Source organism: Pleurodeles waltl, chromosome 4_2, assembly GCF_031143425.1.
Source record: "Pleurodeles waltl isolate 20211129_DDA chromosome 4_2, aPleWal1.hap1.20221129, whole genome shotgun sequence".
Taxonomy (NCBI): Eukaryota; Metazoa; Chordata; class Amphibia; order Caudata; family Salamandridae; genus Pleurodeles; species Pleurodeles waltl.
In genome coordinates this window covers 447239398-447253016 of record NC_090443.1, presented here as the reverse complement: position 1 = coordinate 447253016, position 13619 = coordinate 447239398, and the positions used below count along the sequence as shown (strand labels likewise).

Below are 13619 nucleotides of genomic sequence, written 5' to 3'. Positions count from 1 at the left end.
CCTCGTTTGAGGGAGACGCCAGACTAGCTTAGTAAAACTACAGATGCCGGCGGACCAGGGAGGCATGGGTGCGCTTGATTTTAAAGCCTACTGTGTGGCGGGCTAGCTTCAATGGCTTGCATACTGGTTGGCTGGATGAAATTTGCACGAAATGAGTTCACCCAATCAATGTTAGGAGTTGCCTACACTCGCTGATCTGTCCCGGATCCCGACCACCGGGAGGCTGCCACATTTGTTGCTGGTGGCCCTACAGTACTGGAAGCTTGCTCTCAGGTACACCGCTGGCACGGTTCCCTACGCCCCCAATGTTCCTTTGCTGGGACCACCAGTGAATGTTGGAATACTGACTCAAAGTGAGATACAGAGGTTGACACGAGGGAGTAGATACAATTGGGATGCTATTCAAGGACCGTCATTTACTCACGCATATGGATTTCATTCATGAAAACTTGCCTACCTCACTATTTGTACTATACACAAACATAGTACATTACATAAGAGACCACTGGGCTCCAGATGGTATAGAGCCCCCAACGCACGACTTCATTCATACGTTGTACATCATAGGGCACGTGAAACACCTGATCAAATGGCTTTATCAAGGTCTTAGAGTACATTTACAAAAGCCCCTAACATCCCTAAGTACTAAATGGGGAGCAGACATGGGCAGGGAACTCTCAGATAAAGAGTGGTCTTCCATTCTGGAGTACCCTTAACAGGTATCCCGAAATACGAGGTTCAAGTTCATATAATATACCATACTACACAGAGCTTATCTCACACCACATAGACTACACATACTATTCCCAACGCTCTCGCCGGCATGTCCAAGATGCGGGGTGGTCGGTGCAGAGTTTCTACATATGCTTTGGAGCTGCCCTAGTATCACTCAATACTGGCACAACGTGAGTACCATGTTGGAGAGGGTGACAGGAAGCTGTGTCTGGAGGACAGCAGAGGCGTGCCAGCTTGGTCTAGTTCCCCACACAAAAAAAGGGACGATGTCATCACGGTTTGCAGACTTGGCCCTGCTATTGGCAAAACGCCTGCTAACTAGGCGCTGGAAGGCTACAATAGCTCCCTCAATACTACAGTGGAGTGAGGAAGTGATGGAGTGGGGCACAGTGGAGAGTACCGCTCTCAGAAGAGAGGAGAGTAGGGAGCTGAGAAGACACCCTATGGCATTAGACTGGGATGAGTTGTTAGAAACTTTTAAAATAGCATGCGAGACGGAGAGAGAGACTGACTGAAGACATAAAAAATATTCATAATAGACTACTGCGATTATCAAAACCTGTAGAAACTGAAAATTGTAGATAATAGTGACGGGCTATGGGATTACTATCCCCGGGTCACAAATGCTCTGTGAGATCTCTTCTGACCTAGAACTATGGTGTGGTCATGTGTTGAGCAGCGAATGGTTGAAATGAGACACACAACTGCTGTGATTATTATTGTATGATAATATGATGTTGATTTTATAGGGGGGAGGAGGGGATTGTTAATTGTTATTTGCTATAAGTTATTAAAAGAACACATTACCACTTGTCAGAATTTAATATACCATGCTCATGATGCATAACTGTGCATCAGACTAGAACGAGCCTTGAGATAAGTGTGGATGTTTGAACTATAACATACGAAGATATACTACAGAGACAAAGATTATAAATAATATGCAAAATATGGCACAATGTACAACATAAATGATATTGTATATTATATGATGAAAACAATAAAAATGTGTTTAAAAAAAAAGTATCCTAACCTGGCAAAATAGCTTTCCACAAATACACCTGGAAGCTTGCACCTTTTAAGGAACTTGAAAGGAAACCTCAAGGGCTGTGTGCCGCCGCTACACCTTGCTAAAAACTCCAGATACACAGGACTATCGTGGTCAAGCACACCTCACACAGAATCTGACAATGGCCCTCCTCCTGGTCAGAATGGATACGATTACTTGTTGCCAGTGATAAATCCAATACAAATGGGAAACAGGCCAACTTAGAAAACGTAAGCCTTTTATTTAAGAGTATGTGTAGACTGGGAGGGAGCCTTCCTGCAGCTGCTTTCCAACACATTGCAGCTTGGAACGCCCCCGCCTCGACCTTCCAAATGATGCTAGATGCAACAGTGTTCCCTTAGGAACAAAGCATTGATGTCCCAAGACTTAGGTGTATAATGCTACAAAGCTAAATATTATAAAACAACCTGGCTTAATTTGACTGGCTGTTGTGTGGTATCCAGACCTGCCAACCTGTAAATAAAAATTGCTGTGTGAGAAGGGGGTGTGGCTGTTGAGATGCAGAGCTTTATCCTGAACTACCTTTGAAGGCAATCTGCCCCATTAACCTTCTTCCACCTCCCTTGAAAAAAACAAAAACACAGAGGTTGCTAGGGCTGCAGTCTGTGTCCTAGGATGTTTTCACACCTCTTAATGGACATTGGCTGTTTACAGCCTTCAACGAAAAGCTGGAAATTCACACTTTGCATTGGGTTCCAGCTCCTCTTTCCTGCCACAGAGTGATTTCGACTACTTACTGGGGAACAGTGTGCAGACAACCTAAATCCTGTGACACACAGTGGCACCATGTGAGTTGGCAGGTCTGGGAATCGGTTCACTGTAACACACCATCAGCAGAAACTCAAATGACTAATCTCTTTGCTTTTTCCACAATGAGGTATGTGCTTTCAGGACATGTCCTGCAGTGTTGTCAGAGCATAAACACTTGACAGAATTTCCAGTTGGCTTATTATCATATCCCTTTGTATGTAGGCTTCTTAATGGGGTGTAACAAATGAGTCCCTTCAAGACTCCACATATTCTTAAATGAGGGGTGACAAAAGATGGTATTATTAGAGACAGAGACATAAGACACTGATAGAAGATCATAATTATGTGAGAGATGCTTCCACTAATATCTAGTGGTACTGCCTTAGTATGTTTGGGTCTAGATCTTTGAATGTAAGCGTCCTTCCCATTACTATCACAAAGGCACGATTACTACTATAAATTACAGCACCACACCCCCAAAAAAAGGAAAGAGCAATGCCTTTAGCAATTCTGAAAGTTACCATTAATATAATTTGCTTCTGGGTATATAGCACCTTAATTGTGCTTGGGCTACCAGTCAAATAAAGCCCATGCTCTGCCTGAAACTAATTAAGACATTGTCAAACGTCTTCACTAAAACTCCTCTGCTTTTCACCAGAATTCACAGAGGGCAACAGGAGCAACAAAAAACGCAAGGGATCCAGTTGCAAGAAAACCAGAAGGGGCCGTCCACGTTACAAGTCATGTTATACTGCAGCCCTTCAGCTTTTATATGACCCAGGGAAAAGTACATTGTCCTAGATTGTGTCCATATAACCAACAAACGCTGTGCTCTCGCCAGTGTTCTGTGCAGGCCACTGGGCTGGCAAAATAATACCACTCGTGCTTAATGGGAATCATGATAAGTAGTATGATTTTAATCTTCAACCAGTTTAATAATTTCCTGCCTAGCCTCGCTGTTTGTTGTTTGACCTTGGGAAGGTTCTCCAGCATATATCTCTGGTTCTGAGGCCTGTGCGTCCATGACCTTATCTTCGTGTCAGCACCATGCTCTCCAGGTCTTCTAACCTTTGGCTGCTACTTTGATTCACAGATCTAGTCCTTATGTTCACATTCACCAATTCTCTTCACACAACATCTGCTATATCATAATTCCAGAGGCACTTGGCATCCCAGAGTATTTAATCATCAGGGATGCCCTTTTACCATATTCTACAAGCTAATGTAGCAATATAAACCACTGCAAGAGGCATTCTGAACCTCATGATACAATGCTGGCTGGTGGGGCACCGTGGACCTATCTCTTCACCCATCTCACTGCGATCAGTGTTCCTGATGGACTAACTAAATATAGCGTGCCCTTGAAACCAGTTTCACTAGAACACTTAGTGCTCTATTTACTTCAAATGACTATCGGTATAAGAGAATGGGATATTATTGGGTGATCCTCTACTGATATGGACAGAAATATGGGTTTGGGTCTGCTTTTTCCACAACAATCAAAGGTATGTGGGAGCATATTTACAAGCCTAAAGGCTTACTCTCAAGTGTCTCAGCCCTTAAAGGTTTCCTCAAAACAAAGTTGTTAGAGTTGTCTTGGAGTCCTGATACTCATATAGCCATGTATTTGTTAAATACCTTTACTGGCATTTGCAAGACACACACATAGCAAAGAAATTGGATAGTGAAATTTACATCCCAAGGTGTAATATCTGATACAATTACAGCTGTATTGTTGGCAGTCGAAAAGGGGAGAAGTGAGATAGGAGGTTCGGGCCTCAGAGTAAACATAGCCCAGTTAAACATTGTCACATATAGTTAGTGTACAAGTCGTCCAAAGAGCAGTTACCAATGTGTTAAACACACAATAACAATGTGAACGGTTATAACAATAACGTCTGGCTGGAAGCCACCCCCTGAAAGAGCGTGAGGGTGGGGGGGCTAGGTGATACAACATCCATATCCCCCAAGGGGCTTAGGAGGGTAGGGGGACAAAGTCACGATAATCAATTGCGAGTGGCCCATGGATGTAACTATCGACTCTGGCTCGCCACACTACAGAGGGTCCATCATTAGCGAGCTGTGAGGCTGTCAACCAGGCTGTCCCAGGCAAGGAAATTAATTAGGAGGGAGGGTGATAGCTTTATCATATAATTTGAAGACATATGCATCCGCGCCACCCCATCAGAGTTGCTGAAGCATCATGGCGTCTGCTTTGGCTAGTGCCCATTTATGTGTCACTTGAAACCAGGGCCAGATGTATCAAGCCTTTTTGCATTCGCAAACGGTGCGAAGGCCCGTTTGCAAATGCAAAAATGCCTTTCAGTATCTATGAAAGGCATTCGCAGGGCAAATTTAATGAATCGCTAAAATAGCGATTCCTTAAATTTGTGAGCCTGTTTAGAGAATCGCAAATTGCGATTCTCTAAATAAGAAATCGCAAATAAGGAATCCTTATTTGCGATTTCTAAACCACATGTAACAAGCAATTCCTAAATGCGAATCGGGCATTAAGGAATCGCTATTACCACCAAGTTGAACTTGGTGGTAACCATGTGCAAATTTTAAAAATGCATTATAAATGCATTTTTAAAATTGACATGTAACGCACACATGCCCCTTTGGCATGTGTGCACCTTACATGTCCTTAAAAAACGTCTTGGGGTGCAGAAGAGGGGGCCTTAGGCCCCCAGCACCCTGGGGTTTGCATTTCCCAAATTTGCGAATTCCAGTTAGGAATTCACAATTTGGGAAATGCAAAAAATTTGCAAAAATGGGCCTACAGGCCCATAGGTGCAAATGGGGCCGGTATCGCAATTTGCGATTCGGTAATAGCATTTGAGATTTTTATGAAATCGCTATTACCGAATCGCAAATGCGTTTTTTGTTACATCTGGCCCCAGGTAGGTACTGTGGCTGGTTGAGCAGCTTTCCAGGACATGGCGATCAATCTTTTTAAGAAGGCCAGAGCAAGGTCTACACGTTTCAGGTAGAATTTAGTGCTCTTCGTGCACCTGGTAATCCTCAGTAGTTAGAGCAGTGGGTCTGGGGTCAACTGTATGTCAACTATTGTGGAGATGTGATCTAGCACGAGGACCCAAGTCGAGTCAGCAGCGGGCACTCTATGCCATATGTAAAATGTAGCATCAGCATGCCTCGATCAGGCACATGTGATGGGTGTCCCAAGGAACATCACATGAAGCCAGTGCGGAGTGAGATACCTTTGATGGACAAAATTGAATTGTGCAAATTTGAGGCGAGCATTTCGAGATACCCGTTTCATGCGTGCCAGTGCTCCTCGACCAAGACAGGTTGAGTGGGTGAGTGAAATGTTTCAACAGGTCGCAGTGAAGTTCTTCTTTTTCAGAGCTCGTTTAGTGAGTATGGCAATGGCTTGCCTGACATTTGTAAAAGGATATAAACTGGAGAATACTAGCATTATAAAGAAAACCGTTGTTTAAAACACATTTTAAGTTGATTGACCATACCTCTTATTTAGTTGTTACATTTTTTTAAACATGCACCTCATGAAGCCTACCTTCTAGTCCCAAAAAGAAGCACTTTAATCGTGCCTCAATTCCCTTTTAGAATAATGTAATGCTAATCTTTTTCATGTGATGAATTTAGATATTTAATCGTTTCTCCACCGTATTTGATGTTTATCGTTCTAATTGTTTTTTCAGCATTGCTAAGCTAAGTCTAGTTGATGTGTTCAGTGTGAGGTGATTGGAGCATTCTGAGATTGCAGAGGATATTGATGAAAATGATGGTTCTGGTTCTTAGAAAGACTTATTGGAGAAAAAAGTATGTTTAGCAGAAAGTGACTTCTAGGTAGTGCATTATGGGCCATTATTGATGCAAATAGAAAGGGATTGTTTGTTCTTTTTTTTCTGCCCTCTTTGTAATATGACATTTTTCATTGTTTAATATTTTTGAGCTGACAGTAACAGAATGATGCAAAATATTGATCTATTCTTTCCTTTCTTTATGTGTAAAAACCAATATTGTGTTGTGTGAATTTTCGACACCTCTGTTGTGCTTCTCTGGGAATATGTTTATTTTGTTAATTAACATTTTTTTTTAGCACTCTTATAGTTATGGGTCTCAAGAACAAAGGTGCCCCCTTGATTTATTTGAAATTTGTGGTGACCTCTGTATCTACCAGCTGGTGTAGGCAGACATGTAAAGATTTAGCCTTTTGTATCCAATTTTTAATTGTGCACAATCTCAGAAAGCAAGTATTACCTGTTTTCTTTTCAAAGTCAAGCTTATATCAGGGCATTTACATTCCAAAAGCTTTGTTTTCAGCAAGTAAAGTGCCTACATACTAGCAGTGTGACTTCTAAGATGTCAAAAGCTGTTAGCAAACCACCGTAACTATATCCATTTACACCATGACTGAGTGACTGCAAATTATTTGGATAAAAACTAAGTTGTCAGAATTTTCAGCAAATTTTGGTGTGAGAGATAAGGCTTCAGAATATAGGCCAACACCAGAAGCAAGATGTGCTCCCTGTCTTTTAATGCTTGGGAACGAATGACCTACCTTCAGTAGTTTTCGTTGCCTCTAAACATCATTTATGAAATTTGATACTTTGAGGGCATCCATGGGGAATTTAACTGCCAGTTTTTGTTCACCGCGGTGTGGATCACAAGGATAGTAGACAGTGAAAACAAAGGTACAATCACTGGAAAGTGAATATGAAGCAAGACCGTATATTCTAGAGTCTGAATTTAGAATAAAACCCTTTAGCAATGGTTGGAGCTGAGTTGGGAGCCGCAGTGACTGAGATTCCTACGGTATAAAATAGAAGAATGATGATACCTAGATTGCTCATGAATTAAGCCCCACAAAGGGAATTGAAGAACTTAAGTGTAAACATGAGTTCAGGCAAATCGGGGTAAAGAAGGCAGATAAAAAAAAGATAGCTTGTGTATTAAGGCACTAATACTCTTGGCCTTGAAACCAGGCTCCTCCTGCGCTGATTTAAAGACAGCTGTCTGTCTGAGGCCACCACTTCCTTCCTGTGATCTTCATGAACTAACAGGATTCTGTACCATGCTTGCCACATTGGGAATACTAATTCCTACACTGGACTAATCATTAGGTCAGCTTTGTTTATAGTGCTAGCAATTGTGTGAAGTTTTAATCCATAACTGGATTTTCAGTTTTTTAAAGCATTCCATCCTTCTGTACTAGAGGCATGCCATGTTAAATGATTATTTCTCTTAGAGCATTTTTTTAAAGTCCTGTAATTGTTTGCTCCATCCGTGAGCTGTGCTACTGTGCAGTTCAGACGTAGGAAATATTCCCAACCTAGAATCTTAAAATGAGTAATATGTCTGGATCTTAAGGTTTTTTTTCTCTCGGTAACAACATTTTTTTCTCTTTGGTTTTTAAAGGTGCATCCGAGATCATTTTGTATCGCATATGTTGCACCCATGAACAGTTAAATTCTTAAGTTGTCTCAGTTATATCTGTTAATATTTTACACAGATAATGCAGCGATGATCTTCAACATATCAATATTATTAACCCTGATCAGGACATAGCCATATTTGCTGTGTCACAGGATGCTCAACATTACAGAAGAAGTCTCTAGGAGAACTGGCAGTGGTGCAATTGGTTGTTCCATATTGACTGCTTTTTATTACAATTTTATTTACCTTGAAAAGTCATGTAAACACTCCACAGCTACAAAGTTTTTTAATATAACTCCACAATTTCCTCCATGAGTTTCAGTCTTTGCACACTCACAGTTCTGTATCTCTCCCTTTTGTAAAGGGCAATCGGTGGCTGTGTGGTGGGCAAGTGACCGTGGATAATTAACCATTTCTAATGTACATTCCAATTAAAGGACTTGTCCATATGTAATGTTCTCACTATTACCTGGAGATTAACTACTTTATGAATCTTGCTCTTCAATACTCATGTTATTTCATTTCCTTTACACCGAAGAGCCACATACATGCAGAACGTAATTATTGAACATAACAGAGTGATATCTGATTTTTGCTACCTTCAGAGTATATAATTCTAGGCTTAGCCATTCTTCTTTGGAATCTACAAGCTTCAATGTTTACCTGCGCAGTTATTTTTGGGTACAGTTCTCAAATATAACTGTACCCAGAAAATTATAATTTTGCTAATTTATATTCATTGGTGAATAATATCGTCAATAATAATATCAGTACACATTTATGAACTCCACACGGCTTATGTAGTTTGAAGTATCTCAGCAATATAGAATATAGTGAAGGAATTGTCTTTGGTAGTTCAAAATACCTGTACTTGTACAAGCACCCTGGGTTCGTATCAATACTTTTGTCTTTTTTTCCCTTTAGAAAGGTCGAGTGAGAAGATGGAAACGCCTGGCAGTTCTTCTCAAAGAACAAAAAGCCCTGTCAGGAATGGCAGTGTTCCTTCAAGTCTTAGAGAAGAGACAGGAACCGATCAAGAGGAGAGAAATCATGCCAGCCCTGTTTCTAAATTGATCAGCATCGACAATCCAAGTCCCCAGAAGAAATCCCCGTCAAAGCCCAGCCCTAAAAAAAGATGGAGCACTAGCCCTGTGCCACTTTCCTATAGTCCAGACAGAAAGAGACGGTCTTGGCGGCGATCCAGTATGAAAGGGAATAACTCCCGAAAGTCTTTGCCTCCTATGCACTGCGACAACTCAGGCAAGTACTGTCATTATTTGAATGCAATGCAAAGCTACATGGTGGAATACTCCTCAATTTCAAGATTGGTTATCCTGGTAAAAACAGCTTCCAAATACTGGATTAAAAAAGATACTCTTTTTATCCTCGAAGACAAATGGCGCATCCATTTACCAGCAGTAATTGCTCTTCTTGTTGGATTTAACAAAAGCTCAAGCTATTCAACTCCTCAACAGACTTCTGACTATTCAGGTCTGATATTTATGTTCACATGGAACCACTCTTCAACTTGCCAAGTAGCTTGATTGTAGAAGGAACAAGTCTGAACAGAATTGCAGTGGGGGGAATGTCTTACGAAACTGCATAATTAGTATACCTGGAGTTAAGCTAGCTTCTGGTTTGGCTACTTAAACCTATATTTAAATCCTAATTAAAACTGTTCGTTGTGACCTTTTATATCATAGTCCACATTTCATAAACAGGTTTCATTGTTTTTGCTCAAATATTTGTCAGTTATCCAAGGACTTATTGTAAAGTCTTTATTTTTCCTTCAGTTATATTTCGCAGAATCACAGAGTTTGTACTGTTTATTTTATTGCCCAACTCAGGCCTCGATAGTTCTGCTCGCCCACTCGATATGGCGAGTCTTTTTTTTTAAGGCGAGCTATTTTAGGACTTATTCGCCCCTTCTGGTGAGCTGACATAGAATAGGTGTTCTGTTCAGTCAAAAAGTGAAGGAGGCCTTTAAATCTTGTTATTGTCACATTTGCTCTGAGTTTATAGACAGAGGTCAAAAGTCAGTTTGTCTTACAATTAATGTTCCTTCTGACTGCAGAGTTATAGGATTTTGTCAGTTTTTTTCCTAACGCATCATTTAAATAGCTACTCATCTGTACAAACAATTCACAATTTATTTCAGTGGTTGTGAAAGCCCATTGTCTGTATTTCTGTGTGATGATTTTTTTTTTTTTTATAGGGTGAAAACAGATCAGAACACCTATCTTGGTGAAGTGCAAAGAAAAAATATGTTTTCTGAAACAATATTTCCATAGATTTGGTTATACATTATATAGTTTTAACAGTAAAGCTGCAAGTTAGCTGGAGGGATTTTGGGCACTTCTTGGAAATTGTCTGTCTGTAAATGACAGTGAGTGAGGACATTCTTTTGTAATATATTTATTAAAAGTGAGTGTTTAAACATAAACCCTCCTGCAGTGCTATAAGTAAACTATGAGGCAAGTAATGGATCATTTGTCCCCTGTACGTGACTAGGTTCTTTTCATACATGGTGCAAATCTTTAGTCTATTTAATGAACATAGAAGTTTTTTTGTACAGCAGAAATGATGCTCTCACATATTTAAAGGTACACATATGTGATAATGAAGAAAAAGGTGGCTCCATAAACTATAATATGTGCTAGTATCACACAATTTGAGACCGGTTTGTGGGTCAAGTACGTTACAGTTATGGTTGAGTAGATTATTCAAGATACTTGACCTGCAGATCTAGTAACATTTTTATGATTTTTCAAGTACTGCACCTTTTCCAATACAATATTTTTGTGAGTATTTTTATTAACCTAATTTCACAGGATTGCTTCAAGTGGCTGTTAATGCCTAACACTATACCTACATTTCTCAAAACTAGAAAATTGTTTTGAGCTAATGGATGCACTTGGCCAGGTGAACTCGACAAAGCAGAATGCAACTTCTTGTTTGTTTTGATATGTCAACTTGCATGAATACATTACATCTTTTTTTTATGGTGCTGCTATTTTCACCTGCCGTTTTTTATGTTTTTTAAAGACCTAGCAAACTCAACCTGCCACCTGACTGCTAGTGCCGCCAGGACACCGCCGGCCCTATTACAAGTTCACCGCAGGTCCAGCGGGCGGAAACAGGGTTTTTGCTAGCTGGCCTTGTAGTGAAGAGGGCCTTTACATCGATTCCGAGCCAGCACCAATATGGCGGTGCAGCAGCCCCAGTTGTGCATTTTACTGCCCGTAATTCGGGCAGAGAAATTCATAACAGGGCTGTGCATGGGGGCCCTTGGAGTCCCCATTCCGCCAGCTTTTCCACAGAGGTGTAAACCGCCATAGAAAGGCTGGCAGAATGGGATTCGTAATCAGCGCTGCCTTGGTGGATTACAACTACCAGGACCGCCAGGCTGCAGGCTGGCGGCAGCCTGGCGGTGCCGGCAGTTTGACCGCAGCGGGTCAGCCTCGGTCAGAATGTGGCGGATCAGACCGCCACTACCGCGGCGGTCCGATTTCCACCACGAGTCTGGCGGCTCAAGACCAGTGTGTGGTTGATTGAGACCTGATCAAGATCACACAGTAAATTCATTGGGTCTGCCCATTCACAAGACAGGAACAGTATATTCATTATGTTCTCTAGTATTGTAGAACCATAACCCTTCAAAGGATCGACAAACGTACAGCTGTGAGACTGGGAACCTGTGTGGGAGTGCAAGAGAAAAGCAGAGCAGGATATGGTTACCATACAATTGAAGTCTGAGGCTGGTAGCTGCAAGTAACAGCAGAGACTCCGGTGCAGTAATATTTGAGGGAAAGCAGCATTGATGAGAAGCTTGCAGTACTCATCTACATTAGGTATGCACATTCAACAAATAGAATGAAGACTTGCTGCATTCCTGAGTTAATCTCTTTCTGTTGGATGATGCACAATCCAAGAGAGTCACCTGTGTATACAAGGTAATTATTTGCTAGAAATATCCAATGAATTATGAGGGTGCAGTTTTTTTTTCTCCACGGGTGCACATCTATTACTACCAACTGGAGATCGACATCTCCATCAACAGAGCTAATGAAATCCAGCAAGAGGTATTATAATAAGGAGGTTTATTCTGGAATGCCGGCTAGCATAAGCTTTGGTCTTTAGCAAGGTGGGAATCTTGATCCCCTTTGATTTCATGTCCCAATAACACCCCAGTTAGTATTGCACAGTGACTTAATCATAGGCTGTAGAGAATGGCAATAATCATGGTCTTTAAAATCTACATAGGTTGAGCTTTCATTACTTATGCAGTCTCATTTCCCTTTCACGGCCCAAATGGGATTTCTGTGGGATCTTCAGTGACAACAATATTCTGTATCACATTGGGGCCATCACTCATTGTACTTTGTAACTATGAATATCTGTACCGGACCTTCCTATTCAACTCCAGAGTCCTTCCTGTTTGAATTTTGTGTGTTTCTCTGTTGCTTCTGCTAGTCATAGGCTAAAACATTTGTATTATTTTTTGAGCTATTGTTTATGCAAGGAGCTGTTTTGGTATAAAATGTGTGAGATTTGAGAATAGTCTGTAGGTCTTCTTACATTTGGGAAAACCAATGAAAGCACAGTTCCAAAGTGAAGAAGCTGTTAATGACCCCACCCTGATTACAGGGGACTCCAACTAGTTCCTGGGAATAGCCTGTAGCTGGAACAAGTGCCCTCACTCACCAATAGGTGACATGCTTCATCATTGGGTTTTGCTCCTCGTCAGACCGGCACTGCAATATCTGATGGGCCCCACGAAGGGGCTCTTTGCCGGAGATCTTTTTATAGAAGAAATTGCTGAAGATAAATGTAAGTAATGTGGGACTGGTGAATATCAACTGCTTAAAATTGGCTAGAGGGACCATGTGGTAGATCGTTTAATGAAGATATGGGCGTCTGTCAAGGTTAAAAACAACTACTCGTGGGGGAGGAAGAATAATGTCCATCTCACCCTTACACAAATGAGAATGAAATTCCAGTAAACCCTATAGTCTAGGGGTCAACTGTTTAATTAGAAAAAGGTCAACATGTTTCTCGCTCAAAAAATTTCCAAAAGTATCTGGTTGCGATTCGTCAGGACCTAAATAGAACCTACCTAATCCTCACTACTGTAGTGAGTGTATGTTTTGATTGCCAGGAACCCTCCTCCTATTAGAGAATGGGCTCCAACGGAAAAACGCAGAGAACTTACGTACTCACGCCAATATATTCATCAGCAAATTTGTTACGTGAACCGTAGCTGCCGTCCGCACCTAGCCCTGCTCCGTGCATCCTAGTCTGTTCATCAAGTATTTATACAAGTCATTCAAACCCCAGGAGCCCTCTGTGCAATAGAGCAACAGCATAGAGATAATGCAAAGACAAAGTTTTGTCATTTTTTTAGAAACTGTGCAAGTGAACTCAAGTTCCAGACATGCACCTGGAGCTTATTTCATAGATCACACGCCCAAATAGTGAAACAGCATTTGTTAAGTCATTAAAATACGTATTCGGGTACAGGCACGATGTACTTGCATAAAAAGCACGAAGAACAAGTGCACTTGTAGTTTAAGATCATTGCTGTGAACATCATCAAATCATTGGTTAAATGACAGATCTTTGTATTGTGGACCAATAGCTTGAA

At 41.1% G+C, this 13619-nt stretch overlaps 1 protein-coding gene across 16 annotated transcripts in view; it reads left to right on the top strand.

Moving 5' to 3' along the window:
• The window catches only part of DSN1 (DSN1 component of MIS12 kinetochore complex), a 304146-nt gene that overhangs the window by 71511 nt on the left and 219016 nt on the right, over nt 1–13619 (top strand). For all 16 annotated transcript variants that reach the window (XM_069231754.1, XM_069231763.1, XM_069231764.1 and 13 more), the window contains one exon: nt 8900–9235. In XM_069231754.1, the coding sequence (XP_069087855.1) occupies nt 8900–9235 (336 nt within the window). The remainder of the gene's footprint in view (nt 1–8899; nt 9236–13619) is intronic.